Below are 27,756 nucleotides of genomic sequence, written 5' to 3'. Positions count from 1 at the left end.
CATGCTTCAGAAACCAGCGGACTCGTATCGTCGTCCAGGTGCCAGCTCGTCTACACGAGCCTAAGGCGCAAGAGAAAAAGAGTACAGACGGGTGCAGGAGCCAGGCGGATGTTGATATGGGGAGGCCGCGCTTCTATGGCGGTTCGTTGCTGAAAGTGCGGATCGCTAGACCCGATGTCCGGGGACTTTCTCCCAAAGCATGCGTAGCGGAGACGTGGTGAGACGCTCTGTATGTGTGCTTCGTTGCGATTCTTCGAGCGGGGGGTGTTGAAGAAGAGAAGGCCGTGGTCCGAACTTGAGTTTTTTGTTTGGAACCGGGCCGCGAGTTTCGCCGGACGACAGGCGCGGGTGGCGCTAGGCAGAAAGCGGCTGGTGCCTTGCAGCTGCCTCCGCGAAAGCTGTGGTCTTGGCGGTGTCCAAGAGCTTCTTTCACGCTGCGTCGAACACAGCACTTAAAGACATAGTGCGCCCGTTGCGCTTTGTTCTGGTGTCGTAGACCTGCCCCCGTTCCAAAGACAGCTCCGTTCACTGCGACCTTGCCAGCATCGCGACAACGTCTCGGCGCACATCCTTTACAACACCAACGCGCACAGCTCGCTCGACCGTTGACTGTCTACCAGGCAAGTTACAATCATAAAGGCAAGTATCTGGTGATCCGTTCCTACGCAAGTGGCTCAGAGCACTACGTACATAGAAGGAGCTACCTACACTATCCGGAGTAACCAAGTGTACATGCTAATGCAGCACAGTATCTGCGACCGCGATGGCGCTCTTCGGCAGCTCGGCGCCCGCCGCCACGTCTACCACTGGGGATATCAGCAAAGACGTTGAAGTCAAGGATGGAATGCCCACGGACAGCATCTCCGACCTAAGCTTCTCGCCCACCCACGATTTCCTCGCAATGACCTCCTGGGATAAGAGTATCACCATCTACGAAGTTAACAACAATGGCGCGCAGGGAAAGTGGAAGGGAGTGTGCAAGACGCAGCAAGGGAAAGAAGAGATTCCACTTTGTTTGGCATGGTCAAATGTAAGTAGCTTCTGATAGCTCCGTTTCGTACATTTGCTCACTTAGTCTAGGACGGCACAAAAATCGCAGCCGGAGGCGCAGACGGAACCATCTTCTACTATGACCTCGCATCCGCAAGTCCTGGCGAACTCAATCCCACGGCTACGTGGCAACCGCATCAATTGGGCATTAAGGGCATTCGCTGGTTTACATTTCAAGGAAAGCAGGTCTTGATCACCGGTTCCTGGGATAAGACGGTCAAATACTTCGATCTGAGCGCAGCAGACCCTACGCAACCTATGGGTGTTTTACAGTGCCAGGAACGTGTTTACAGCATGGATGTGAAGAACAACCAACTGCTTGTGATTGCGACCGCCGAGCGCCACATTCACATTGTAAACCTGCAAGACCCCGCCAAGATCCACAAGACCATCTCAAGTCCGCTGAAGTGGCAGACTAGGGTGGTCAGCTGCTTCAGCGATGCCTCGGGCTTTGCTGTAGGCTCGATTGAAGGCCGATGCGCGATTCAGTATGTCGATGACAGTAACACCAGCCTCAATTTCTCCTTCAAGTGCCACCGCCAACAAGACCCCTCCAACCGCGACATCGCCCGCGTCTACTCGGTGAACGCCATCTCCTTCCACCCGCAACACGGCACCTTCAGCACCGCCGGCTCGGATGGCACCTTCCACTTCTGGGACAAAGACGCCAAGCACCGTCTCAAGGGCTATCCGGACGTCGGCGGCTCCATCACCGCCACCGCCTTCAACAAGGATGGCAACATCTTCGCCTACGCCATCTCTTACGACTGGAGCAAGGGCTACGCTGCGTCGGTACCGGGCCAGAAGCTGCAGGTCAAGCTGCACCCTATCATAGGAGATGAATGCAAGCCTCGGCCGGGCAGCAAGAAGCGATAAAGAACTTCAGCGAAGATGAGTGTGCTAGACGTATGTCAGTGAAGCTCTGCTGGATCACAGTCTGGGGGGCATCATCTTCTTTCGGAGGACAGCGGTACACGCGCTGTGTGGGATGGCAGGAAAAGCAATCTCACGAATTTCCGGTACGCAAAGTAATAGGGAGATGGAGTTGTTGACTCTGCATTAGCGGGCGAGGGATTCTTTTTGGCGTTACTTGACGGCTGCGCGAAAATTTTCGGATCTTGAATCATGCCTAAGGGCTGGATGGTTAGGTAGCAATGAAATGTATCGGAAGCTTTCATGGTGCTTGAGTTCTTTCCACATTCATTAGAGTGTTCGGAATGAGGCACCTGGGGTATAACCTGCAGTGTCATAGTGAGTGATGAAAGTCGAAGCTTCACAATTTGGCATCATAGCACGTTAAGCTGTTTTTAGTGGGTGTCCATCTTGTTGTTTTGTAGATGCCGTGCCTATGTTATATAGAGGGGGTAAGGGACTAGAGGACGGGCGTAGTCTAGGATACTATGCTGCATGGAGTGCAGTGTCTATGATTTGGATAAACCCAACCCAATCAATGAGTTCCTCCTGATGCTGATATCAGGCCGTCTGGTCTATCACACTATTGTCTCACTAGCGACATTTCACCGAGCATGTTCTGCCATGTCCTCACTTTTCCCGCGCAAACTTAGCTTAAAAGAGAAGTGGCTTGGAAGAGCCTATGCAAGCAGTCGTCCTGATGTGGGGTTTTCTGTGCTTACGCAAGGGTAGTCAGGAGACAGGACGTTGATGATAACTGACAACTCAACAGTCTACAGACGTTTAATTCGACGTTGAGCCGCGATGACATTGACCTGCAACAGTTTCCAATGACTTCGCAGTAAGCAACATATTTCAACGAGCACAAAGAAGAACCTGGACAGGCTGTCCCGTTGAGCTCTTTGTTGCGGGCTCTGCTTTTCGATTGACAGCGTTATTTAGTGGTTTACACTTATGGCATAGCGGGCAGTTTAGAAACATAATTGCTCTTTAATGTATCTGCATCACGATCGAACGACCTGAGCGTTCATGAGTGGGTGAAGACCGAAGTGATGCATGCCGGAAGGGAGCAGACGCAGGTAGTTAATGGTAAACAATTCAGTATGTATACCTATACACTCATCATCCACACCATCAGCATATAGTCGCCGTTTCAACGCACCGAAAACCATCTATCCAAGCGAATTCGCTTCCCCACCGCCGCGAAACATGACTATACATGAAGGATAGAATAGGGAAGATCTCGCCACGCCGCGCTACACCATTCGCATTCCTTGGATCCAACACACCGAATACAAGGAGGTAGATGATGGCCAGCTCGGCGCATGCTTTAGGCAACCTGGTTGGGGGAACAAAAGAAAAAGCTACGTGCATGGACGAACTTCGTCCGCTAGGCACTGAACGTCAAGCCAGAACGCCGATTCCCGTCCGTAGACGCCAAAGTAAGCAAGGCCGTGACGGAGTGCAACAGACTGCGACAGAGACCATATTTTGGTACCAGTCTTGATGACGAACGGAGTCAGATCGATCAAAATGGCCAAGACTACCGGTAATAAGCGCTGATCTCGTGGACAGAAATTATCACGTGACTCACGGCGTGAAAGAGAGCGTGTCACGAAGACTATGCCTGAGCAGTCTTCTCCGTATCATCGCCCCTCTCGAAGTCTTCGGCCGACGTTTCCCGGTTCAAACTCGTCTCGCGGTGCAGGAAGGTATTCTCCTTGACGGGGCTGCCGCTGGTGTGACCCTTCTCTTGGCCATTCTGGTTCTGGTTCTGTCCGTTTTGACTGTTGTGCGCGGGCGGGGCGATGTGGGGGATCTTCTCGGGAACGGGATGCTCGCGGCCGATGGAGGTGACGCCGATATCTGAGGCCTTGCCGGCCTTTGAAAGGGCATAGTCGCCGCTGTCGAAGTACTTACGCTCCTGCGGGGTAGCTGTTAGCGAAGAGTATGGGAGCTTTATGCTTTATGCTGCGTACCTTCAATTTGTTCTGCAAAAGGTCCTTCTTGTTGGGCAGCTTTCCGTAGAGGCGGAAGAGCCGTGCCTCATCCGGAGACAGCTTCTGTATCGTAATGTCAGATGTCATGATTTCTTGCTTCGCTGTAGCGTAGGAAACATCCCCTATAGCTGGAGAGGGTCGCAAGGGGCGCGCCGGTGACGTACGCTGATGTCCACTTTGTTCTGCTGGTGCGGGTTCATGTTGGGCGGCGATCTGCTGGAAGCAGTGGGTTCGGAATGTAGATGACGTGTTCTGGAGAGGCAAAGGAAACTGCTCTGGAGGCAGAGAGCTCTGAGGCGTGTAATTTAGCTCCTTATTTCCAGTGCCAGGGAGAAGATGGATTCGGCCTGTGTTATGGCTCTCGTTGGGCTGCGGAGGGGGCCTAGGGACAAGGACAGGGTGAACAACGTCTCGTCGCTATGGGCTCCGAGCGCCGCACCGGCGTGCGATTGGGCGGGTGGAATGTGGTTGGCCGGGTGTGAAAGCTGCTGCTGCCTGCCGGCTCACATGAACAGCTCGATGACTCTTGTGTTTCAGAATTGCCAGTTGCGGGCGGGGATGCGGGCGGGCGACGTGAAGCCTTCGAAAGTCGTTGTTCGTGGACGAGGACCCCTCTACGATAAGATGCGCCCGAGGTTCCGTGTAATCGGGCCGCACCCACAGCAGTACCGTAACGTGCTGTGCATGGCTGCCGTTAGTATTTGGACATTGCAACAGTGCTACGTAGGAAGCGGTACTGACTGAGTTGGATGTTGCTTTGTGGCGGGCAGAGAGGAGAGGTGCTGTGAGTTTGTCGTTGGTAGGGTGCTGGAGGAGGGGTAATGCAGCAAACAAGTAACAGAGCAAGCAAGTGGGCCGCCGGCAGCAGCAGTCACGCTATTGCTTATTGTGCGAGTTAATTCACTCACAAATGCAAGTCAGGCAGGATTGTGCTGGTGGAAGCGGTCTACTAGATTTTGGCAGCATTCCAATCGTACCAATCCTCGTCCACGGATCGACAGGGCCTGCTTGAGTGTGTGCCCGCGCACTTCACAGCAGCAGCACGAGACAAACATCTGTTCTGCATTTCCGGCTGTGCTGGCTTGCGCGGAGCTGGTCCGGCAAGCAGGACTGGTCGTCGCGTGGCCTCAGGTTGCCCTGCGCATCGTTACTGCATACCCAGCTGGACCACCGAAGACGCGCCTGTAGTCGGTGTCCCGCAAAGGCGGCCGTCGTAGGCACACAAAGGCCGGCGATTGGCCAATTGCACAGTTCGTAGCGTGCAGCTGACTTCTGCCTCCCACATCGAGCAAAGGCACGCCGGCGCATATCCCGCAGACTCAACCCACATGGCAGACATCAATCCACTGCCGGGCAAGACCTTTGTAGTCGAGCATTTGGATCCAGAGCTCGAGGCATGGTCGTCGCTCGAGTACTCGGCCATTGCGTCTGAGTGCCACGCTACTGGTGCTCAATTTTTGCTGTCTTCAGTCCCCACCTCGCTGAAGCTGCCGACCAACCTGCAAGGAGCAAAAGGCCTGAACGTTGAAACAAGAGGCATCGAGGACATCTACGCTGCTGAGAAGGACAAAGTATGCCTACTCGACCCCTCCGCCTCCAAGGACCTTAGCCCAGAGGACGGTGATGCCTTCGACATCTTCCTGTTCGGCGGCATCCTCGGTAAGTGTGCAGGCACTCTTCTTCCAATTATGTCTTTTTTCGAATATAGCTGACTCTGCAAAGGCGACGATCCTCCCCGAGGTAGGTGCTACACTGCGACACTGCCAGTCATGTCTGCTGACGCAGAGTAATTGCAGACCGGACCTCCGAGCTGCGCAAGAAGGGCTATCAGGGCCGCCGACTGGGACCTGTTCAAATGACAACAGACACTGCTGTGCGTGTCACGAGGATTGTGGTCCAGGGTAGAAGTACGCGTCGTGTGCTCGAAGATACCCTGGAAAGTCCTAATTAGCTGCAGTTCCTGTCGATGAGGTCCCTTATCTCGACCACCCCGAGCTCAAGATCAATAACAACGAAAGTACGCAGATGCCTTTCCGATACGTCAAGGGCGAGGATGGGCGTCCGATCATGCCGGAGGTAAGCGCCTGGCCTCTTTCTTCTACTCTGGTGACTGACCCATAGAGTAGGGCATGGTCGACTTGATTATCAAAGACTCCGCAAAGGGACTTGACGACCTCTTGTGAAGCCTCTACTAATAGCCTTTGCTACCTTGTTCTCGATGCTTTATTGCTGAGCGTGGAGTCGCAGATGCTATGAGCAAAGAAAGGGGTTGCGCCATTAGGGCAGCCCGTCTTTGATGGCATCTCGAAGCATACCTATTCGGGCAAGATCGTGAGGATGGTTTTGGCAAAAGTGTTCCATGTGCGAGGAATGCTCGAGGGAACTTGAAGCCGTTCACGGTCGCCGAGGACGGCAGTAACGTCGGCTAGCCCCCACAACGGTGGACTACGAACGGATATGTAGATTGAACAAATGCCCGACGAGCATGCTACTGTAGCTAAATCGAACGACCAGGCTGTACAGGCTAGACATGAATGACATATGTGCGAAACATGGTGAGTGACGGCAGAGCTCTATCCGACTAGGAGCTAGTTGCGCATACAAAGGATCCGCGGCGGTAGCCAGGTGGCAGACAACAGCAAGATGAAATCCAGATCTTCAGGACGGTACCCCGTTTTGACCAGCACACACGCAGGCCTCAGGCTCCCAAACGATGAGCTGTTACAGCCGTGATGCGCAGCCGTATGCTTCATGGTGGTTTGAGATGTTAGAGCGTTGCTGGCGGAGAGACTTGCAACCGAAAGCGCGTGACGATCTAGGCGCTTCGCTGCGGACGTTTTGGATCAAGATCTCAATTCCGGAGCACTTCTCGATGCCCTTGTCTATAACGCGACATTCGTATGCTTCTCCTGATCTTCCGTGTTGCATAGTCGGATCGTCCCGTGCAATCATTCATCACTTCCCCATCTTATGTCCGACGTGCTCTCGGCACCGTTCGCGCGCCATCTCTAAGATCCCGCCCACGCTCCGCCTCTCGCGCATCCCTGCAGCCTCGTCGTAAGCTCTCGGGGACACCTAATCCCTTTCGTGCCCGAACTCGACACTATCTTAACCATCCCTTGCGACACTTTGCGACTGGTACCATCACTCGCTCCCACCTGCAACGCTCGTTCGCGCCCAACAAAGCACACTTGGCGCCCCCGACGGCCGCGAGAGACCCATGCGATAGCGATATCCACCGCACCTGCTTGGCTAGCGCTCAGCACTCTTCACCATGTTGTTCACAACCGCGCCGTCGCGATGGCGGACAGCTTTCTTGGGCGGGCTGCTGACCTCGCTGTCATGGCTGCCAGGAAGTGCCGCAGCAGACGCAAAGACCCAGGCCGACTACTTCGTACATTCGCTGCCAGGAGCACCGGAACCACTATTGAAGATGCATGCAGGGTGAGAATTCTCCTGTAGGAACGATGTGCACAAGCAGCTGACGAATCCCCAGACACATCGAAGTCGATGCAGAGCACAACGGCAACTTGTTCTTCTGGCACTACGAGAACCGCCACATCGCCAACAGACAACGCACCGTCATCTGGCTCAACGGAGGCCCCGGTTGCAGCAGCATGGACGGCGCTCTGATGGAGATTGGTCCATATCGTGTGCGGGACGGTGGCAAACTGGAGTACAACAACGGCTCGTGGGACGAATTCGCAAACTTACTTTTCGTGGATCAACCAGTCGGTACTGGGTTCAGTTATGTGAATACGGACAGCTACCTGAGCGAGCTTGATCAGATGGCCGAACAATTTATGATCTTCTTAGAAAAGTGGTTCGCGCTCTTCCCCGAGTACGAGCATGACGATGTAAGTCTGCTCCAGCTATCGTCACCTGCACAAAAACTCACAGTATGCAGCTATATATCGCCGGAGAGTCATACGCCGGGCAACACATTCCATACATCGCACGCGCTATCCTCAACCGGAATAAAACAGGGCCAAAGCACACTTGGGCGCTGAAAGGCGTTCTTATCGGTAATGGATGGATATCGCCAGTGGACCATTACCTCTCATATCTGCCCTTCGCATACCAGACAGGCCTCTTGCAGGGCGACAGCCCTGAGGCTAGACGCGTCGAGTCGCTCCAATCTAATTGTTTGAAGGTGCTGAACGAGGGAGCGGCGGACCATGTGGACAATGCGGTGTGCGAGTCTGTCATGACCACGATCCTCCAAGAGACAAAACTGAAGGGTGGCGATCCGCGACAGGAATGCGTGAACATGTACGACATTCGCCTGCGAGACGATGGTTCCTGCGGTATGAACTGGCCTCCGGATCTTGCCACAGTCACTCCCTGGTTGCGCCAACCAGACGTTATTGCTGCCCTTCACATCAACCCTGACAAGAAGACGGGCTGGACTGAATGCAACGGTGCCGTATCCTCGCATTTCCGCGCTAAGAATAGCAAGCCTTCCATCAGTTTCTTGCCCGAACTTCTATCGCAGATCAACGTTGTCCTCTTCTCAGGAGACCAGGACCTTATCTGTAACCATATTGGTACAGAGAGTCTGATTGATAAAATGACTTGGAATGGCGGAAAAGGCTTCGAAATCTCCCAAGGTGTCGTAGCCCCCAAGCGCGACTGGGTTTTCGAGGGCGAGCCAGCGGGTACCTACCGAGAGGCCAGAAATCTGACCTACGTTGTCTTCTACAATTCCAGCCACATGGTTCCATTCGATTACCCGAGGCGTACTCGCGACATGCTCGACCGATTCATTGGTGTGGACATCAGCGCCGTTGGTGGCGCTCCATCTGAAAGCCTCCTCAACGGAGAGAAGGGACCGCTGGTGAGCGTGGGCGGCCATCCGAACTCCACCAAGGCCGAGGAAGATAAGACGAAAGAATTGAAGGAGGCCCAATGGAAAGCTTACTACCGCTCCGGAGAGGTTGCTCTGGTCGTCGTTGTAATTCTCGCTGGTGCTTTCGGATTCTTCATCTGGCGCGACCGCCGGCGACGAGCCGCGAGTGGCTACAAAGGAGTGGATGGAGACGAGGGCCGCGAATCATTGATCATGGGCATGGGGCTCGACAACTTCCGCAGAAGGGACCGAAGCCGAGATGTTGAGGCAGCTGATTTCGATGAGCGTGAGCTTGACGATTTAGATGGTGATGCAAGGAAGCCTTCGAATGGGCGCGCCAAAGGCAGAGGTGAAAAAGATAGGATCCCGCAAAATGACTCTACGTTCAGTCTAGGTGGAGCCAGCAGTGATGGCGAGGGCAGCGGAAGCGAGAAGGATCGCAGACTCGCGGCGAGGGAAAAATCGTGAGGTAACCTGAGTTCCCCAGATCTGAGTTTGTCTGTTATCACGGTTGCGGATATGTTGAAGGCTTTTTTTTTCTTGAGAGCAGCAGAGCATCTCCGGGCGTTTGCTTCTTCTGTTCTATCTGGGTTCAATGTGCTGTCAATTATGGACGACACGCTGTATAAAATATGGAGTAGGAATACCCATTACGAATCTGGATTACCGTCACTAGAACTCTACTCATCGAACCAAATCCTGAAGGACTGCAGTGTTGCCTGTCCACCACAACGCTCAATTTGCGGGTGGGGCGAACCCACGTGACTTGGCGCGTTCCATGATGTCTCATCCAGCGCGCTCGCGTCATACGCCACCAGCCATCGACCTTCAATTTCAACATCCCCATGCCCGCACTCTCCTGAAGCTACGACAATGCCTGCGTAAGTGGTTCCTGAAAATACTACGATATGGTATGTTCCCTACAAAATTTGTTCTGACACTCTGCAGACCAGGCGATCAGTACAACAGCGGCAACGTCACGAACCCATTCGAAGAACGCGTCGTGAACGGCTTCACGGCAGTAGAGATTGCCACGCTACAAAGTCGCCTGAACAAGCAGCTCGGACCAGAGTATATATCACAACGACCAGGCAATGGAGGGGGCAGGGTTGCATACCTTGAGGGGAATAAGGCGATAGCGCTTGCGAACGAGGTGTTTGGGTTCAATGGCTGGTCGAGTTCGTTAGGGCAGGTGCAGATCGACTACGTAGGTCGGCTCCACGCTTACGGGCTACACGGGGCAACACTGATGCACGCAGGTGGACGAGAACTCTCAGAACGGAAAAGTGAGCCTTGGACTATCTATTGTAGTGAGGATCACGCTCAAGGATGGAACATACCACGAAGTGAATATCTCGCGTCATCACGTATTAATCTACCTAACAACGCATAGGACATCGGCTATGGTTCAATTGAGAATGGTAAAGGCAAAGCAGCTTCGTTCGAGAAGGCAAAGAAAGAGGCAGCTACCGATGGATTGAAGCGCGCGTTACGCACGTTCGGCAACGTCTTGGGCAACTGTCTATATGACAAGGCATACCTCAAGAAGGTTCAGTCAATGAAGGTTGAGCCTGTCAAGTTCCAGGAGGACAACTTACACCGGCATTCGGACTTTGCTCCCAAAGTAAAACAGGAGATGGCGATGGTAAAGAGGGAGCCGCATCACACTCCGGTTAGGACCAACCCGATATTAAGAACGCGTACCGACCATCTCGGGGCATCGATATCGGGCGAATTTGATGACGAGTTCGACGGGAATTTGTTCGATGGAGTGGACATGGAGAATACTGGTGAAGACTTCAGTTTCGAGTCAGCCGCTGCAGGATCGGTAAACGGCATCAACGGTGCGACCCCCAGCCGAAATGCACCTCTACCAAATGGTGGTCCTTCACGACAACCAGATCCCAGAGCGCAGAACGCACCAGACGCAAGAGGCCCTCATGCTGTACAACAACAATCTCAGAACAACATACAGAACGGTGCCAGCAGACCAGCTATTGTGCCTCCGAATGCGAGAGCACCGCAGACCCCTATACAGCAGAACGGCAACAGTCGACCTGATCTGAACCGACCACGCATGCAACCACCGACCGTGGACATTCACGCCGCCCCGAAACCTCAGAACCCAAACCACCAATCATCAGGCCCAGCACCACAAATCCAACCACACCGCCCGATTCCTCCGCAAGCACAGCAACAGCAACCAAAACCATCCGGACACCCGTCCGCAGCGCCAGCTGCAAACCCACCCTCAAATCACCGTCCACCCGTCGGCTTCGTAACCTCCCGCGCCGCCGAACTCCTACAGAACCCCGAACCCCCCGCTTCTCTTACAAACCTCCCTGCCTTCAATCCAAACGTCGAATCCCCCATACCCAAAGAACAGCGCACTCCAGGCATCGATCACGCCTCCAGCAAACCCATCAAGCGCGACACAGTCAACGCTCCAGCACCTCCACCTCCCAACCTCGGACCACCTGCCGGCGGCTTCAATCGTCCAGGTGTAGGAGGACGTGGCAACTCCAACTTCGTGAATCCACATCAGGATGCGAACAGGAGGATTGGCATGCCGGGTGCGGGCATGAGTCCTGGGGGAATTAATAGGGGACAGTATAGGCCGCCGATAAAGAGGCCGCCGTTGCAGGATGTAAGTAACCAAGGTGCTGCGGGCGGTGGCACGGGTGAGCCCGAAGCAAAGAGGCAGAGGGTTGAGGCGCCTAGATCGGAAAATACGGGAGGTGCACCTTTGGGCAGTTCGTAAACCACTTTGTGACGATTGGAGGCCAAAAGCTTGATTTGGTGCTAGCGATGCGATCACTGAATTGCATGCACAAGCGGGATTTACGAGTTTAGCATTTTCACCCACTTGAACTTTGGCGTAGAGCGAAACGTCCCTTTCCCTTGGTTTTCTTCTAGCGAAAATGGGACGAGATGGACACTGGCGTTTTGTAAGTGGGATTAGGTGCTCGTTCTGAGCGAGGCGTTTCTTCTTATCATGTCGAGTGGAAGACGATGAATGTTTGCTATGCAAGGCAACTTTCAACATTATACTTATGCTACATCGGCTGCTTCAGGCTCCCGCAGTGGCGACTTGTGTGTGAAGACTATCCACGATGATATCGATACCAAGACCGACACGCATGCTGAGTTTCCCAGTCAGTGATTACTTTGGGCAATGTGCAGTCTGTGTATAGCACGACTTACCAAGTGCACTCGTGGAATAATAGAACCCAAAAGCGTCCGCCAAGTAGCCGGTGACAACAGGGCCAAGTACAAGCCCGATTGCAAAAGACGTCTCGGTCATCGCGAACGTCCGAGAACTACCACCGCCCGGTCCAAAGAGAGCGGGGTTCTCAGCTTTCAACTCGTGCATGATTGCTGAGACACAGACGTTAGCAAGTGGTCAGGTAGGGCAGATGGTAAGTGAAGACGTACTTGTCAATTGAAAAGTTCCTGCCCCTCTTACAAACGACCAGATGATTCCCAACCCAATGATGGCCGCAACAAAAGCTGCTTGCCCCTTAGGCCCATTCCCGACTCCCAAGAAGTTATCTTTGCCAGGCACGCCCAAGAACCAAAACAACGGGGTGCTCAGTGCCCACCCTAGCGTTGTAGGCCAGCGAAGGCCTATTCGATCCCGTAACCAGCCCACGAATGGTGCGAGAATCATACTGGGGATTTGGATGCCGAGGAATATGGAACCTACTGGCGCAGGACGCCAGCCGAATTCGTCTCTGAGGTGCACAGGTAAAGTCGCGTCGAAACCTGATATGATCATTGAGAAAGCCGTGACGTTGAAGAGAGCGGCGTATGTGCTTCCCTTGCTGAACATGATGCTATAGTATCCGCGAGAAGATGGCACATTTGCCTCTTCTAGTAGAGTTGCCGCCGCTTCATCGTGAGTGCGGACATCTAACGACAGAAGTGGTGATCTCTCGTCTTCAGCTTGACCTTGAGCTTCGCTAGTCGACGTCTTCGACTCATCTGTCGGTCTCTCTTCGATCATAGTCAAGCGAGCAACGAAGCAGATCGCAAGGAGTGCTAAAGGCACAGACCATGCAGCCCAGTAGCCAGCCCATTGCAGCAACACTCCCGAAATCACCGGCCCGGTCAGCACTCCCGCGGTGATGAAGGATCCAGCAGACCCCAGAGCTTTGCCTAGATGCCTAGATCCTGCCGCATCAGTCAACATAGCGAATCCGACGATCCATGCTCCAGTCCCCGAGATCCCCTGAAGCATTCGACCCACGTATACTGCCCATACTGTACAGTATTAGCATATGCTGCCGGAAAGGTGGGATTAGGATCACCTGATGGAGTCAATGCAACTAGGAGTGTGCCAATCGTGCATCCCACGAGCGATATCAAAAGCGGTACCTTGCGGCTAGTTGTCTTATCTGCAAAGTGTCCAATGATAGGCGCTGAAGGTACCGAGATGAGGCCCAGGATAAAGAGAAGCTCTGTTGTGAATCGTTGAGTGTATGCTGGGTCCAGACCTAGTCGTACTTCGATCATGTACGGTAGGATTGGGACGACGAAGCCGTAGAGGAAGTTCTCTGCATAGAAGGATTAGCACACTATCGAAAGAATAGTGATATCCTAGAAGGTGGGCATTCGTACCAGTGAAAAGCCCAAGCGTGGCTGTGAAGACTAGTAGAGCCTTTGAGGCTCGCCATGAGCCGCGTGAGAGATTACCCTCACCGGCCATGATGACGATGATTTTCAAGTTCTTTGGACAACACGATTTCGCCGAGAGTAAACCTAGAACACATATAATTATCCGCACTATATATGCAAAAGCACAGTAGGATGGCACAACATCGGCAGGGTGTCAGTGGATGTGTCATAAGTATAAGCTTGCAAAAACATCGAAGCTTGTCCGAGGTGAACAAAGTCTCATCCCCACCTTCCTATTTTCGCGCAAGGCTGAGGCTAGTGGAGCAATTCCGAGATCAAAGCTCCAAATATCCAGTCCGATTACTCCGACCACTTGAATAGACAACGAGATATACCAGAGTTTTAAGGTCATCAATAATCGGTAAAATATTTGCTCTTCGAATGATCCAGTGTCGAGGCGAAGAGAGAGCCTGCTTTTACGTAAGGACAACAAACGGCAGTCGGTGGGATACCAATCTTAGGAAGACATTACATTGATTTCATCAATTCCTAACTTACAACGAATTAACCGTTTCCTCGCGCTCCACCATAGATTTTCTAAGCCTGGATAGCAGACTAAAAGAGCTAGTACGTACGTGCACACAAGAACTTCAATACCCAGCTGCGCCCCACTGTAAACGAGTTCGACATCGACCATCGCTAATAGAATGCAGAGAGCTCAGAGCACACGAGACCCCCCGGGGGACCAGTGCAGAGATGTGGTTGGAGATTGGGCGGACGTTCAATCCTGGGGAAGAAGGGCTACATCATGAAATGGACAATGTCGGCATGCACCCTAACAAGACTTGACGACCTATGAAGTGTTACAAAGGTGAATAAGAGGACGTAAAGGTCGCGGAAAACCGCGAAGTCAGCCGTAGGGGTTGAGAGCGCTAGCAAACAACGACCCTGACAGCCCTCTATCATAATGCGTGCGATTCGAGCGACTCCTCCTCTTCCGCATCGTCATTTGCAACATTGCAGCTTCTCAGTATCAAGCACGTGAGCGCAATACCGCAGGCGCGGGCGGGCGGCAGCAAGCAATGGATTAAACAGCTATTTCCGAAGCACCCCGGCTTTAACATGATTATTGCCGAACCCTTCTCCTGGGGGCATCGAATACTGGCCAAGCATCTTGCACATCTCGCAGACAATCCAGAATTGTATGAGTACAGTTGACGCTGTTCGAAAGTATCCAGTTATCACCGGAGCACAATGTGAGGGTGGAGCGTTCGCCTTCGGCTGTGATAAGCCAATGGCGGCTACATCAATGGGCGGTACTTGCCTCGAACGCCATCAATTGCACTTTCTCTGAGCGCTCTGCAATGGAGGGTTTTTTTCGCACTACTGTATGTGGCCAGATGATACGACTCCTTTCTAGGAGGTCGCTACTTCCATACCCTGACGAGACTGATGCAACACGTTGGGAAGCGTCCGTTAAACACGCCAACGTAACAAAAGCGTTGCCAAAGGCGAAAGAATTTAGCGAAGATGGGTTATCGTCGACTGAAGCATCCGCTCCAGGTGGATTGGGTCAAGCCTCGACGACCGAAGGTGGCATCATTCTCGTAGGCTGGTACGGCCCGGATGACCCCGAAGTGAGTAACCTCGCGTTTGATTCAAGATGCGATCGCTAAAATTTGCACAAGAATCCCCAGAACTGGCCTATCAAGTGGAAGCTTTTAACGTTGACGCAAATGTTCATACTCAACTTTGGCGTTTACATTGGGAGTTCCATCTATGTTCCAGGAGAGGCTGGGCTCATGACTGATTTTGGAGTGAACGAAACGGTGGCGACACTGGGCCTGTCGATGTATACGGTGTGAGTGCTATTGAATCGCCACCCTTGCTCGTAGGAACAACGACTAAGACTGAACAGTGGCTATGGTTTAGGACCCATGCTGTGGTCCCCGCTGTCTGAGATGCCAGTCATCGGACGCAGCAGTATCTTTGTCTGGACGCTCTTTGTCTTCGTCATACTCCAGCTCGGAGTCGGTCTTGCTCCAAATCTAGCAACATTTCTTCTCTTCCGTACGTTGACGGGCTTTTTCGGCAGCCCATGCCTGGCCACGGGAGCAGGCACCGTTACCGACATCTTCGCTCTGGACCAAATCCTTGTTTACGTTTGCATATGGAGTTCTTTTGGAATTTTGGGTCCCATTTTTGGACCTATAATCGGTGGTTATGTTGCTCCGGTCAAAGGCTGGTCGTGGACGATATGGATATGTGGGTCGCTCTCCTTCGTAGTATGCCAGCGATATGCTGACTCTGACACTATAGTCACATGGCTATGCGCACTCGTACTGTTGGTGATGTTCTTCTTCCTTCCAGAGACGAGTGGAGCAAACATACTGCATAACAGAGCAAAGCGTTTGAGACGACTGACCGGAAACAAGCGATTCAGAAGCCAGAGCGAGATCGACGCCACCAACTACACCATGCAAGACCACCTGATGGTGCTCGCGAGAGCATTTACGCTGACGTTCACGGAGCCAATCGTTCTGCTCATGGATTTTTACACAGGTCTTTTGTACGGAGTCCTCTTCATTTGGTTCGAATCATTCCCCATCGTCTTTGGTGAGATCTACGGCTTCGACGTCGGAGAGCAAGGCCTGGTATTTCTCGGCATCTTCGTGGGTTCGTTCATCACCGCTCCTTTGGTCATCCTCTGGCTCCGAGTGAGGATCGTCCCGAGGGTTAGTAGTCCGACCTTCAAGCCTGAAATGCTTTTGCCTCCCGCGTTCGCCGGTTGCCTAGCTTTTCCTGTCTGTCTTTTCTGGTACGGATGGTCTGCCCGACCAAGCATACATTGGATCATGCCCATCATTGGCACAAGCTTCTTCGGAATCGGTACGTACCCTTCTATAACATTTTAGCGTTAATTACTCACCAGCGTATCTCAGGTATTGTCACTCTGTTCAACTCAGTGTTTAACTACCTGGCGATGTCGTATCCATCCGAGTCAGCATCCATCTTCGCAGGAAACGCGCTCTTTAGGGCAGCTTTTGGCGCAAGCTTTCCTCTCTTTGTATGTTTCCTTATTACGCTCGTCCCATGAGCAATGGGACTGACTGGCATGTAGGCTCGGACGTTCTTCAGGAAGCTCGGCATTGGTGCCGGTAACTCGCTTCTCGGAGGCATTGCGACATGCTTCATCCCCGTCACGTTCGTGTTGTACCGTGTAAGTACCGTGTAAGCTAGACCTTTCGCATATCTGATGGTGGTTCAGTACGGAGAGAAAATCCGCCATATGAGCAAGAATGCGCGACACGATGTGTGAGATTAGCGGCGCTGTGCGCGCTCGGACAGATACGGACAGGACTTCCCATGTGCAAGATGCGCACGACTCTGGGTGTCAAGTCTACGCTGTCGTGACTAAGCAGAACGAATCAGGACGGCGATGCAAGGTAGGATAGTCAGAAAGTATGCTGGGGTCCTGATAAAGGAAGTACGCCGAGCACGGCCTTCGGCGCCTGATTGTTGTGATGAGCGGCAGATATAGACGGTACTTGTTGTAACATCATACGCCGTACGAGGCCCGAGTAATGACAAACGAATTGTTACCTGATACCGACTAACAAAGATGTGTGCAACCTCTTGCTCCGACGTCATAGTCTTGATCCATCTCCGCTGCACCCCCACAGCCCGCTCGTTGCAGAAGCCGTTTCGAAGCAGAAGTGGGTCAGCCTTGCGCACTGCACCTGTTCATCACTGATCGTGAATCCTTCAGCGCTTTTCGCCGTATCTACAGCTGGCCTTTGTTGTGAACGGACCACGGCACGTTCTGCAGATTCTGCCACGCGCAATGCTAGCCTGACAGCGGATGTCTTCAGAACGCCCCACAGAGGCGAAGATGATGTAGGTTGACGTCGCGTCGAAGGCGCAAAGATCAGAGCCTCATCTCGCCGATGACTGGCCGTACCAATAGGATGGAAGCGGTCTACGGCCGATTTCTTGACTAGGCTTAATCCACTGGTAGCGCCCGACGTGTTGGTGAACAGACCACCTTCAATATGACGTCGTGTTCAGAAAACTTTGGAGTTGCGGAAGGCAGGAGAAGCCGGGGCCGAAGAATTGGAGCCTTGGGGATGTGGGAGTGGGTGATGGAGGGGTGGCGTGTGGAGTTTATAAGGCCGGAGGATCCCCGCGCGAAAGGACTTCGTCGATACATCCTCTCCATCTTCGCAAAACTTTAGCCAGAAATCCGGGACTCACCTACAGTACGCCAGGTCTCTGATCTAACATGGCGATTATGGGTCGTTTTAGGGGTCTTCCCCAACCCCCACCCTCCACAGCAGATCCGGAGAAGAGGCCGCAGCAACTGCAATTTAGCGCAAAGGATCGCTTTCGACCGCGAATCTTGCTTATGGCAGTGTTGGTGTCCATGGGCGGTTTCATCTTCGGTTACGACACAGGCCAGATTAGTGGTTTTCTGGAAATGCCCGACTTCCTCCAAAGGTTCCATGACACTACTGACCCCGAAACTGGAGACCCTGCCTTCACGAATGGAAGGAGTGGAACCATTGTGGGCTTGGTACGTTATCCGCTACCTTGGGATGACTGTCGAATCTAACGATCGTAGTTGTCCATCGGCACACTGCTCGGTGCCCTCGTCGCTGCGCCCGTCGCAGACAAGTTCGGCCGTAAATACTCCATCTGCTTCTGGAACATCATCTTCTGCGTCGGTGTCATTGTCCAAATAGCTACTACCAGCACATGGTATCAGATCGCTCTGGGCAGATGGGTTGCCGGCCTTGGAGTTGGAGGTCTCTCTGTATTGACTCCCATGTACCAGTCTGAAACTGCCCCTCGCTATGTACGCGGTGCTCTCGTCTCTTGCTACCAACTCTTCATCACGCTCGGCATCTTTACTGCCTACTGCATCAACTTCGGAACATATAATGATCGGAGTGCGCGCGCTTGGAGGCTACCCATGGCTATTGGATTCATCTGGCCCGTCATCATGGGCTTCGGTATGCTCACTCTGCGCGAGTCACCCCGCTGGGCCTATCGTAAGGGCAAAGTCGAGGATGCGCGTAAGACAATAGCACTTAGCTACGGCGTCGCTGAAGACCATCCAGAAGTTGATCGGGAAATCAGCGAGATCAAAAGCAAGCTCGAAGCTGAGCGCGCAGGCGGAGGCAAGCATCCTTGGTACGAGATCTTCACCGGACCGCGCATGGCATACCGTACCCTTCTGGGAATCACTCTTCAAGCCCTGCAACAGCTTACAGGCGCGAACTTTTTCTTCTATTATGGTACCACCATCTTCGGTTCTGTTGGCCTGCCCAATTCGTACGTCACGTCCATCATTCTCGGTGCTGTCAACTTTGGCACGACATTCCCTGGACTCTACATCGTCGAAAAATTCGGTCGCCGTCCCTCCCTCATCTTTGGTGGTCTCTGGATGTTCATGTGCTTCCTCGTTTTTGCATCGCTCGGCCACTTTGCTCTTGACCAGGAGACGCCACAGAACACGCCTGGCATCGGATACGCAATGATCATCTTCGCCTGTTTCTTTATCGCTGGTTTTGCTATGACATGGGGTCCTATCGTCTGGGCTGTTGTCGGAGAGATCTACCCCTCGCGTTACCGAGCAAAATGCATGGCCCTTGCCACCGCATCGAACTGGGTATGGAACTTCCTCATTTCCTTCTTCACGCCGTACATCACTGGCTCTATTGACTACCGCTACGGATACGTTTTCGCCGCATGCTGCTTTGCGGGTGCGGTTGTCGTGTTCTTTTTCGTCTGCGAGAGCCACGGAAGGACTCTTGAGGAGATTGATACCATGTACATCTTGGGTGTCAACCCCATGCAGAGCAAGCACTGGCAGCCACCGGAGGGTGACGAGCTTCCCAAACTTGGACAACACTTATTTGACGCCTGGAGCGAGGGGTATCAACAAGAAGCAGGAGGCCAGAGCGCCAGAGCAGATGAGGCAGGAGCGTATGGCTGTGCCTGTCTCGCCGGGATTTGTTCCTGAATCGTCAGGCGCCATTCGATAGTTATAGACTTAAGCAAGGTAGAACGTTTTGTTTATCACTTGAGCCCTTTCACATACGATATGATCTCACCATAGCGATGTGTTCGCATTAGCGAGATTTCTTCGCAGCCGTGACCATGGTAACCTCTTCAAGTTAGATATATTATCAGCGCTGCGATTCACGATTCCTAATCTGGTACTTACGTGGGTGGAGCGAGGAGCGCCGCGACGCCTTTGCCGCTGTCATCTTCTGGAATCTTCGGTTGGACCTCGTCGCTTGGTTTGAAAGATCCTTTCGTAGTTGGAGGAGCGTGCGACAAAAACATAAGATGACCACACCGACGCAGCTTCTTTGGCAGGCACCATGGGGCCGTCGAGGTCCGACATTCCAGGAAGTGTCTGTCACAATCGGCATACTGTTTGTTTGTACTCGGACGCGGCAACCAGGGTAAGGGCCGAGGATTGGACGCAGCCCGCCTAAAAAGCCGCGAGTTTGGCGGTGTTGGGCGGATCTGAATGTAGGTTGGTATAGATAGACTCACAGATGTGTGCGGTCGGCGCCAACAGGTGCGGAAGGGAAGTCAAGAGCTCCTACACGCTGCAGCTCGAAATGCCGAACGTTAGAAGGGAATTACGATGTTGCGGAAGGCGCTACGCCATCCCTTGTTCCCTCCAGCCTTTGTTGCACCATTCCCATTGCCAAATATCGCCTCATTCCCTAGTACAAAATCTCCTGGTGCTGGCCCTAATCCTATGTATAAACCCGGAATCGTGAAATAAGGAGAACTGGCTTCCCTTCTTCTGCGTGCGCGATTCAGGAGGGGGTCCCCCGCTTTTGCATATCCTCTAGGTCGTGAGTCGTTGCACCCTCCCCCAACCCGCTTTTGCGGTTACTAACCCCCCTGACAGCTGCGACACACCTGGTACCAGACACAGATACGCTGCGAAGAGAGCTGTTCTTGGGGTGCGGGTGCATCCGTAGTCTCAAACCGTTAGGGACCGATATCCGGATCGCACACAGTGGCAAAAATACCCCACCTCCTGAGCTCTATAAGGTCATCATGCTGCTCCAGCATGCTATCGTCCTTGCTTCACCTTCCCGCAACACAGTCCGCTTTGTGGCGCGCTCCTAGCCGTATGCATACGACTAAAAAGTTCGGTGGGGGCTTCCGGAGCCTGAGGAATCGCCAAAAACTCAGCATCGACGGTGGGGCTCGAACCCACAGCCTTTGGATGTCTCACACTGCGTATGTAGAAGTCCAACGCGCTACCATTGCGCCACGCCGACGGTGGAAAATTTGTAGTAATACGAATTTGCCAAAATTTTGGGATACAGAACATTAGATAGCGGATGCCAAGCAACTTCTCTATGGGATGGGGTACTCACAGATAGACTTTGGCGCAACCGTTCGCGAATTGGTTTCGGTAGATAAGCAAGTGCTAGTGACTCGTCATCGAGCATGTGGAGCTGTGGAACGAGCGAAGCACGGTCTGCATGTTTCCGAGATATGTCCGAAACGACGACCCACGAACACTACCACGTGTGACGTTTGTAGCATGACAACACATCGCAAACTTCAATCCAATTCCCAGAATCTCCGTAGCCTTTCCGCGAGCGTGTGGGGCCGGATACCTCCTTTGGCCTAGCGACGAAGGTTCTCCACGGAACGTCACGCAACGGGCCACAGAGTACTCGCCTTCTACTTTCGTCAATCTTTGCAGCAGGGAGACAGAGAGAGGAAAACCTACTCTTTATGAATTCAATAGTTTCTATGCTCACAGAATAATGTGAGACCTAACAGTTGCTATCTCTTGAAATATCTACGCCAGTGCTGCTATAGTATTAGTACCGCAGGGCATCACATTTATCAAGGAACAAGACAGCAAGGTCACTCCGAGATGGGATGAGAATAGAGTAGCAGACGCGTTTGCCATTATCGGCTAGGCTACCATCATCTGATGGGGTGCGTTGTGTGGGGTCAGGAAGGTGAGGGGCACCGCAACAAACAACGCGCGAGAGTGTAAAGTCGAGACATACATCTTCATTGCCAAATCATTCGCTCACTACATTCATAGTCTTACACCAAACAATTACTAGACGGCTGCCCACCATGTCTATTGTTGACGAAGCTGCTCATACCCAGTTTCTCAGGCTGCAAGAGCAGGACCTCAAGGGCAAAGTCGCGTTAATAACGTGAGTATAGTCTGCTTGTAGGCCCTGCATCAAGTTTATAGAAGCGCAGCCGCTCTGACATCTACCCTAGTGGGGCAACCAAAGGCATAGGCCGCGCCATCACCATCGAACTCGCAACCCGCGGCGCCTCCATCATAGGCACCTACTCTTCTCCCGAATCCGTACACCTTTTCTCCACCCTCTCACAAACTATCAGCAGCCTCTACTCTTCTAGCTCTGTTACCACACTAGTACCCAAATTCATAGGCCTACAATTCCACATCGCTCTGCCGGACTCCTCCGGCGCGGTTGCCAACATCCTAGAAGCCCTCACCACGCATTTCTCCAGCAAGATCGACATCGTGATCTTCAACGCCGCGGTGATGACGCTTGCAAAGATGGGCGAGGGCAGCGTACGAGAGGATGTCGTGGACTTGGCGTTGGCAGGCAATGTACGGTTCCCGGTGATGTTGGTGGAGCATCTCCTCCGGGAGAATGTGTTCAGGAAGCAAGGGAGGGTGATTGCTGTTAGCAGTGAGGGGGTTAGGGCGAGGCGACCCGATGGCGGGTGAGTTTCCGACCGGGAAGGAGAGTAGGGAAGAGACCTGATGGACATGTAGTGCAATTTATGCGGCTACGAAGGCTGCGCTTGAGTGTCTGATGAGGTAAGTCGAAAGTTTTGTGCCTTTGCTCTTGTGCGTGGCTTCAGATCCCTTTGTCACGAAGCTTGCGGTACGTTATCCTAATTAGCTCCGCAGTGTTCTGGTTTGCCTCATGGAAATGTCCAACGAGAGGGTTGCTCTGGCCTTGCAGTCTGACATGCATACAGGAAGTGGGCGGATGAACTAGGCAATCGACCTGGGATGGAAGGCACGACCTTCAATTCGATCAGCGTCGGCTTCACTAAGACGGAGGCTTATCGTAAAATTTCTCCCGAACTTCGAGACAAGCTTGAAACGTCTGATGCGGCTGAAGTGGCAGTTGCGAACCGTATCGGCGAAGTCGAAGACGTCGCGGGAGTGGTTGGTCTGCTTGTCAGTGAGAAAGCGCAGGTGAGTCAAATGTGATGAGTGAGTCTTTTACGGCGCTGATGGTCTGCAGTGGATTAGTGGAAGTGTGGTCGATGCTTCCGGTGGTAAGGCGAAGATTTTGTAGTTCTGCCATACATCTGTCATGATCATGTGGGTATCTTGTGGACATGGTTTCGATCTTACGCAACCCGGATTCCTCCAGGTGCTAGCCTGGGTTTCCTGTTTCTGGTGGAGAGCTTCTTGTCGACGAAAAGGATACGCCCACGTTGGGGTAAACTCAATGGTTAGGTTGACTACTGGTTAGTGTATCGTGCGTCGAGTCTAATTAGGCCACAGTATGTGGGTTTTTCTCAAGTCCTTCAGTCGCACTTCAGCGCAGATATCCATTCCAAGGGTACCTCTGAGGCGCTGCCGTCTCGAGAATGAAGGATACATTACTACCAGTCACGGGAGGTCACAGTCAGCGGGCGGGCGATGCCGAGCGATCGTACCGATAGTAGACGTAATCCATATTCAGATTGATTGCTCGTCTGCTAGTATCGCGTGGTGCAACGGGGAAATGTAAATTGCTGAGATGACGTGACCATCGAGTCGTGAAACGCCTGCCGCGCAGCTGGTGTCAGACAGAGTAGACGGAGAATCTCGCAAAGCCACTTCATCCTTCGAGACAATGTGCGAGGCGGAGTCGCGATAAGCATCAGGTAAGCTACTCGTGGAGACGACAGACTCCAGAAGAGTTTTCCAATGCACTGATGCTCGCGTAAGCTTAGCGATGTCGCCTTGTGGATTCCTTGCCGCCGAGAGAAGAACGAGGCCATCCGAGATGAAAGGCAAAAATCGAAGCGGTAGCCATCTCGCATCTCGAAGATGCGGTGTCCCGTCACAGGTAGTCGGTGGAGCGGCTTGAGGAATTCTTCCCGGGATATGTGAACCTCATCTACAAACAGCCTCGTGGCAGTCGCAGCCGGTTAAATCGCGGACAGGCAATACACCACGTTGCGGAGGAGACCGTTCGGAAACAGCGCAGCGAGGTCCACCGCGGTGTACACAGTAGCACGGAACAGTGGATCGAGGAGTAAAGGAGACCCCACTGAGTGGTTCGCATCTACGGTTCTTTCCGAACGTGGCAGCCAAGAGAGCCGGATAGGGCTGACTTACCATATCGAGCCGTGCGCAAGGGGACTGGGGCTGCCTTTCCAGCAATCCTCGGCTACTAACAGACGTCGAGCACGCTCACTCAAACCCGACATGGACATTATCCCTGGGCTCATCCCCGGCTACTGTTGCGATCTTTTACCATTCTGAAGCCTGGACGGACTCGATGGTGGAGGCTCGGCAGAGTTCTGTCGCGCACCCGAGGCAGTGCCTCAGGACGCCTGCTTGGATGCCTCAGCTCGTGGCTCAAGTAACAGAAACGACGGCGCGACACATATCTCCACCAATCCAGAGACCCCGCCCGCTCGCTGCCCGCGTCCAGAGCGCACTGTCGGCGCCGGCCATGGAGAGCGGTCGATTGCGGGTGAGCGACAGCCGCCTCTCTGGGCACTCCTATTGGTGCGAAATATATTGCATGGCGTCGGATAATCTCGTACCCCAGTTGAACCAGATTTATATGGGGAAAAGCTTGGTGCCGCTCCGCATTGCACAAACTGCCCAACGTGCGTGCCTTGGCGGAGCCGCGGACGGCATTTTGAGAGTCCAGCCATACGACGGCTCTGAACGCAAGAACCGCGCGGGATCGTGCGGCACTTTACGATCTTTCCGTATGGCAGAACCTGGTGCATCCTCGCTATCGCAACCATCTTCTATACGTCGATCAGAATCGCGTTTTGTTTTATATCCTCCTCGTTGTCACTGGACCGCCCGACCCCTACCACACGTCTGAGGACGCGCAAGACAACCCAGTTGACACTGGATACCCACATCTCCCCCGGCTCACACGCAAATTCGGAGATGGTACAAGCTCTCCGCGACTGCTGCACTCTGAACACCTCCCGTCGCATCCTCGCTGAGGTACAGCTCCGCATCAACGGCTTCAACGTATACGGCTAAGACCCCCGCGCGCAAACCGCCGCCACACCGATTTACCGCCTTATATGGCGACCATGATACAAGCAGAGAGCGTATCCACAACGCAGCTCAAAGAGGTCGGCACTGTACAGGTCCAGGAGATACCGAGCGGCGACAAGCCAGCCTTGTTGCTGCTGCACGGCGAAGGGGAGGAGGACATCGTCAGTATCTTTGCGGACGTGCTGGGACAGCCATGGGAGACGACGACATCGCTTGAACATGTAAAGGCAGGGTCTCAAGGAACAATCTATGGCATGCGCAGTAGCTTGGCCGTGTCGCAGGCCGGCAGCTGGGATCGGTCACGCATCCTCATAAACACCCATTGCGTGGACGGACCGCACCCGCGCGACGACAGCATCACCGAGAGCTGCGATTTCGAGTACCTGTACACTGTGTCGACCTTTTTTCGAAGGGACGTTGCGCGCTTCCTGTCACTTATATTGGGTCAGATCAGTCCTCATAGAGACTTGACCAAGAAAGCGCGCACCACACTGATTTCCACCACCTTCCCAGATGTCCACGCAGCCCTTCCAAACCTTGATATACTGTCAGTGGGCGCAGACGCGATAGAGATAAGAGTAGACCTTCTGGAGGAGCCTTTGCCCGATGGGAGCGTCAGCAAAGTACCCAGCCTCAAGTACGTAGGGGAACAGCTAATGCTCCTGCGCCAGCGGACAGAGCTACCAATCATCTATACAACAAGATGCACCAAGGAGAACGGTCGCTTTCCCATGGAGGACCCTAACCTCTTCTTCAAATACCTCACCCGTGCCATCCAGTGGGGCTGCGAATATATTGACGTCGAGCTCTGGCTTCCCGAAGATATCCGAAGGAAATTGTCCGAGAGAAAAGGATGCAGCAAAATAATCTCCGCTTTCCATGACTTCTCGGGCAATTTCAAGTGGCTCGCACCAGAGACACAGACCCTCTTCGAACGGGGAGCGGTGTACGGAGACATTGTAAAAATGTACGTGCTGGTAAATTCGATGCAAGAAAACATGGAGCTTGAGTACTTCCGGACAACGATCCAGACGAAGTATCCGCACCCACCGTTTTCTGGTCTGAACATGGGCCCCACAGGACAACTTACCAGGACCATGAATAAGATTTTCACGCCGATAACGCACCCACTTTTACCCATGATCGCGGCTCCTGGACAATTAAGTGCTGCCCAGATCAACTCGGCTCTTCACAGCATGGGTCAAATGCCAAAGCTAGACATCTATGGTATCGGTAGCTTCAGGTCGACGTCGCAGGCCATGTTCTTCGAGAAGTGCTTCAACGAATTGAGCTTGCCACACCAATTCATGTTCGCGGAGCGTGCACCCAAAGCCTCGATCGAGTATATCCTGCGGCGACCGAAGTTTGGAGGAGCGTACGTCAGCCCTCCCCTGGTAGCAGCATCTGCACCGTATCTTCCGGCCTTGTCGAATGCTGCGCGCGCAATTGGGCAGGTCGATACCGTGTTGGTGCGGCAGGAGAGCGGTCAGCAAGTGTTCATTGGCGACAATGCGACGTGGAAGGGCATTCGAGCGACACTTAGCCGTGACTTTGTGCCGTCGGCGTACAGCGGACGAGCAGCGTTGCTGTTGGCAAGCTCCGAGGCGGACGCGTCGGCTTCGATATTCGCGTTGAAGAGCCTGGGGATTGGCCCGGTCTATACGATTGGCTTCAGGGCAAAGGGTTCTCTTTCTACGGAGGTGGAGCCGGTGCGGTCTGTCGAGGACATGAAGCGACTGGAGCAGCCGTTTGTGATTATTTCAGCGCTGCCGGCGGAGAAGTCGCTGGTGGTGGTGCCACTGTTGAAGCACTACCGGGTGAACGGTAAGCAGGGCAGCGGCACAGGCGGGCACGGCATGAAGCTGTCGGGCAAGGTGTTTGTGGACCTAGCCAGTGGACCTCGCAAGGTCGACCCACTGGATATAGCGACGTCAGCGGGCTGGACAGCGTACGGGAGCGCGGACGTGTCGGCATGGACCACGGTGGAAATGATACGGCTGCTGGTGGGACAGAATATACCTTACGACTTCGTTCAGCTAGCGTCTGGCGTGGGCAGGGGCTTGTTTTAACATCTGCAAACTACTCGTCGTCCGCACACCCTTCATCTTCTTGGTAGACGTCTCTAACGTGGAGCCGCCGTGCACAGCATAGCGGGCGCCCCTGCCGAAATGAGGCGGATGCGCCACGGCTGCACCTGCTGCTGGGAACCGCGTGGGCTTAGCTCAGCGGCGGCATTGACCACACCACCAGCCTCAGATGCATTTTCCTCAGCCCTGGCGATCAATTGCGAGCGTGTCCCGGGCACCGTGTCCGCTGTCTGCGGTTTCGTCTCTGTTGCCCGGCGCGAGTCGGTGAGGTGAGGTGAGGGGAGCGAGCCACGCCGGGATGCCCAAGACGACGCTCCGAGGCCAGCGTGCCTGGCATCCATCGAGTGCAGCAACACACACGCACACACACGCACACACACATACACACAAGTACAGCGCGCATTCGGCCATCTGGCAACGGACCGGGAGCAGCAGACGCCCCGGCTCTCAGACGGGCCACAGCGCCCGCGTGGTGTGTCGACAGCGAACCCGGTACAGCGCGAGCACCGCAGGCGCCGCATTCGCCCGCTTCGCTCGTTACCCCAGATTCGAAGGCGTCTAGAAGGCAAGCTCCGAGCGCCATGTCGCGAGTGGTCCGACAGGCAATCTAAAAGGCCCCGATGTGCAAATTGCCAGCGGCTGCCGTCGTCTGCCAGGTTTGCGGCGCCAGGGCTCTAACCGAGGCCTACGGCGATGGTCCCGTACAGCGCCATCTCGAGCCCATGATGAAGCGCTAGGCGCAACCCTTGCCCTCGTGGCCGTCTCCTCCACACACCGTTGAGCGTCGCCAACGCGCCCTCCGCACCCTAGGACGCCAGCGTCGCCGGCCCAGCGCTGCTCCCCAACTGCCGCATCAAGATAGACCGAGATCGTCATGTGCTCGTCCCAGCTTTTCCGCCGCTGCGTCCTCAGAGAACCTGGTCGCGGACACACTACTGATTC

The 27,756-nt window shown here is 53.8% G+C and overlaps 9 protein-coding genes and 1 non-coding gene across 10 annotated transcripts; 7 read left to right on the top strand and 3 right to left on the bottom strand.

The window, feature by feature from the left end:
• Window positions 1-763: 763 nt before the first annotated feature.
• GLE2 (RNA export factor gle2) lies at window positions 764-1,926 on the top strand (the record flags this gene model as incomplete). Its single annotated transcript, XM_056211400.1, has 2 exons — window positions 764-1,030; window positions 1,081-1,926. The coding sequence occupies 2 exons, from the start codon at window positions 764-766 to the stop codon at window positions 1,924-1,926; spliced, it is 1,113 nt and encodes a 370-aa protein (XP_056074873.1).
• A 1,657-nt stretch (window positions 1,927-3,583) lies between these two features.
• On the bottom strand, window positions 3,584-4,162 carry N0V89_002592 (uncharacterized protein; the record flags this gene model as incomplete). Its single annotated transcript, XM_056211399.1, has 3 exons — window positions 3,584-3,886; window positions 3,942-4,025; window positions 4,127-4,162. The coding sequence occupies 3 exons, from the start codon at window positions 4,160-4,162 to the stop codon at window positions 3,584-3,586; spliced, it is 423 nt and encodes a 140-aa protein (XP_056074872.1).
• A 1,128-nt stretch (window positions 4,163-5,290) lies between these two features.
• On the top strand, window positions 5,291-6,145 carry N0V89_002591 (uncharacterized protein; the record flags this gene model as incomplete). The annotated part of the gene is made up of 5 exons (XM_056211398.1): window positions 5,291-5,621; window positions 5,685-5,702; window positions 5,759-5,869; window positions 5,920-6,038; window positions 6,089-6,145. 5 exons carry the CDS (start codon window positions 5,291-5,293, stop codon window positions 6,143-6,145), a joined length of 636 nt encoding a protein of 211 aa, XP_056074871.1.
• Window positions 6,146-7,236: 1,091 nt separating this feature from the next.
• KEX1 (Cell death protease) lies at window positions 7,237-11,572 on the top strand (the record flags this gene model as incomplete). The annotated part of the gene is made up of 6 exons (XM_056211397.1): window positions 7,237-7,406; window positions 7,459-7,819; window positions 7,870-9,275; window positions 9,760-10,018; window positions 10,071-10,157; window positions 10,205-11,572. 6 exons carry the CDS (start codon window positions 7,237-7,239, stop codon window positions 11,570-11,572), a joined length of 3,651 nt encoding a protein of 1,216 aa, XP_056074870.1.
• A 642-nt stretch (window positions 11,573-12,214) lies between these two features.
• On the bottom strand, window positions 12,215-13,519 carry N0V89_002589 (uncharacterized protein; the record flags this gene model as incomplete). The annotated part of the gene is made up of 3 exons (XM_056211396.1): window positions 12,215-13,074; window positions 13,122-13,367; window positions 13,432-13,519. The coding sequence occupies 3 exons, from the start codon at window positions 13,517-13,519 to the stop codon at window positions 12,215-12,217; spliced, it is 1,194 nt and encodes a 397-aa protein (XP_056074869.1).
• A 1,870-nt stretch (window positions 13,520-15,389) lies between these two features.
• Window positions 15,390-16,663, top strand: N0V89_002588 (uncharacterized protein; the record flags this gene model as incomplete). Its single annotated transcript, XM_056211395.1, has 4 exons — window positions 15,390-15,693; window positions 15,748-16,317; window positions 16,371-16,495; window positions 16,550-16,663. The coding sequence occupies 4 exons, from the start codon at window positions 15,390-15,392 to the stop codon at window positions 16,661-16,663; spliced, it is 1,113 nt and encodes a 370-aa protein (XP_056074868.1).
• Window positions 16,664-17,719: 1,056 nt separating this feature from the next.
• HXT5_2 (hexose transporter hxt5) lies at window positions 17,720-19,453 on the top strand (the record flags this gene model as incomplete). The annotated part of the gene is made up of 2 exons (XM_056211394.1): window positions 17,720-18,001; window positions 18,050-19,453. The coding sequence occupies 2 exons, from the start codon at window positions 17,720-17,722 to the stop codon at window positions 19,451-19,453; spliced, it is 1,686 nt and encodes a 561-aa protein (XP_056074867.1).
• Window positions 19,454-20,652: 1,199 nt separating this feature from the next.
• On the bottom strand, window positions 20,653-20,741 carry N0V89_002586. Its single transcript has one exon. It is a non-coding gene; the product is annotated as a tRNA-Arg (tRNA).
• An 823-nt stretch (window positions 20,742-21,564) lies between these two features.
• Window positions 21,565-22,693, top strand: N0V89_002585 (uncharacterized protein; the record flags this gene model as incomplete). The annotated part of the gene is made up of 4 exons (XM_056211393.1): window positions 21,565-21,647; window positions 21,697-22,194; window positions 22,247-22,291; window positions 22,456-22,693. The coding sequence occupies 4 exons, from the start codon at window positions 21,565-21,567 to the stop codon at window positions 22,691-22,693; spliced, it is 864 nt and encodes a 287-aa protein (XP_056074866.1).
• A 2,060-nt stretch (window positions 22,694-24,753) lies between these two features.
• On the top strand, window positions 24,754-26,796 carry N0V89_002584 (uncharacterized protein; the record flags this gene model as incomplete). Its single annotated transcript, XM_056211392.1, has 1 exon — window positions 24,754-26,796. The coding sequence occupies one exon, from the start codon at window positions 24,754-24,756 to the stop codon at window positions 26,794-26,796; it is 2,043 nt and encodes a 680-aa protein (XP_056074865.1).
• Window positions 26,797-27,756: the final 960 nt, after the last annotated feature.

The sequence above is a fragment of the Didymosphaeria variabile genome, assembly GCF_027946475.1.
Source record: "Didymosphaeria variabile strain IMI 356815 chromosome Unknown scaffold_2, whole genome shotgun sequence".
In the NCBI taxonomy this organism is placed as follows: domain Eukaryota; kingdom Fungi; phylum Ascomycota; class Dothideomycetes; order Pleosporales; family Didymosphaeriaceae; genus Didymosphaeria; species Didymosphaeria variabile.
The sequence above is the reverse complement of the archived record's forward strand: the minus strand, read 5'-3'. Positions and strand labels throughout refer to the sequence as shown.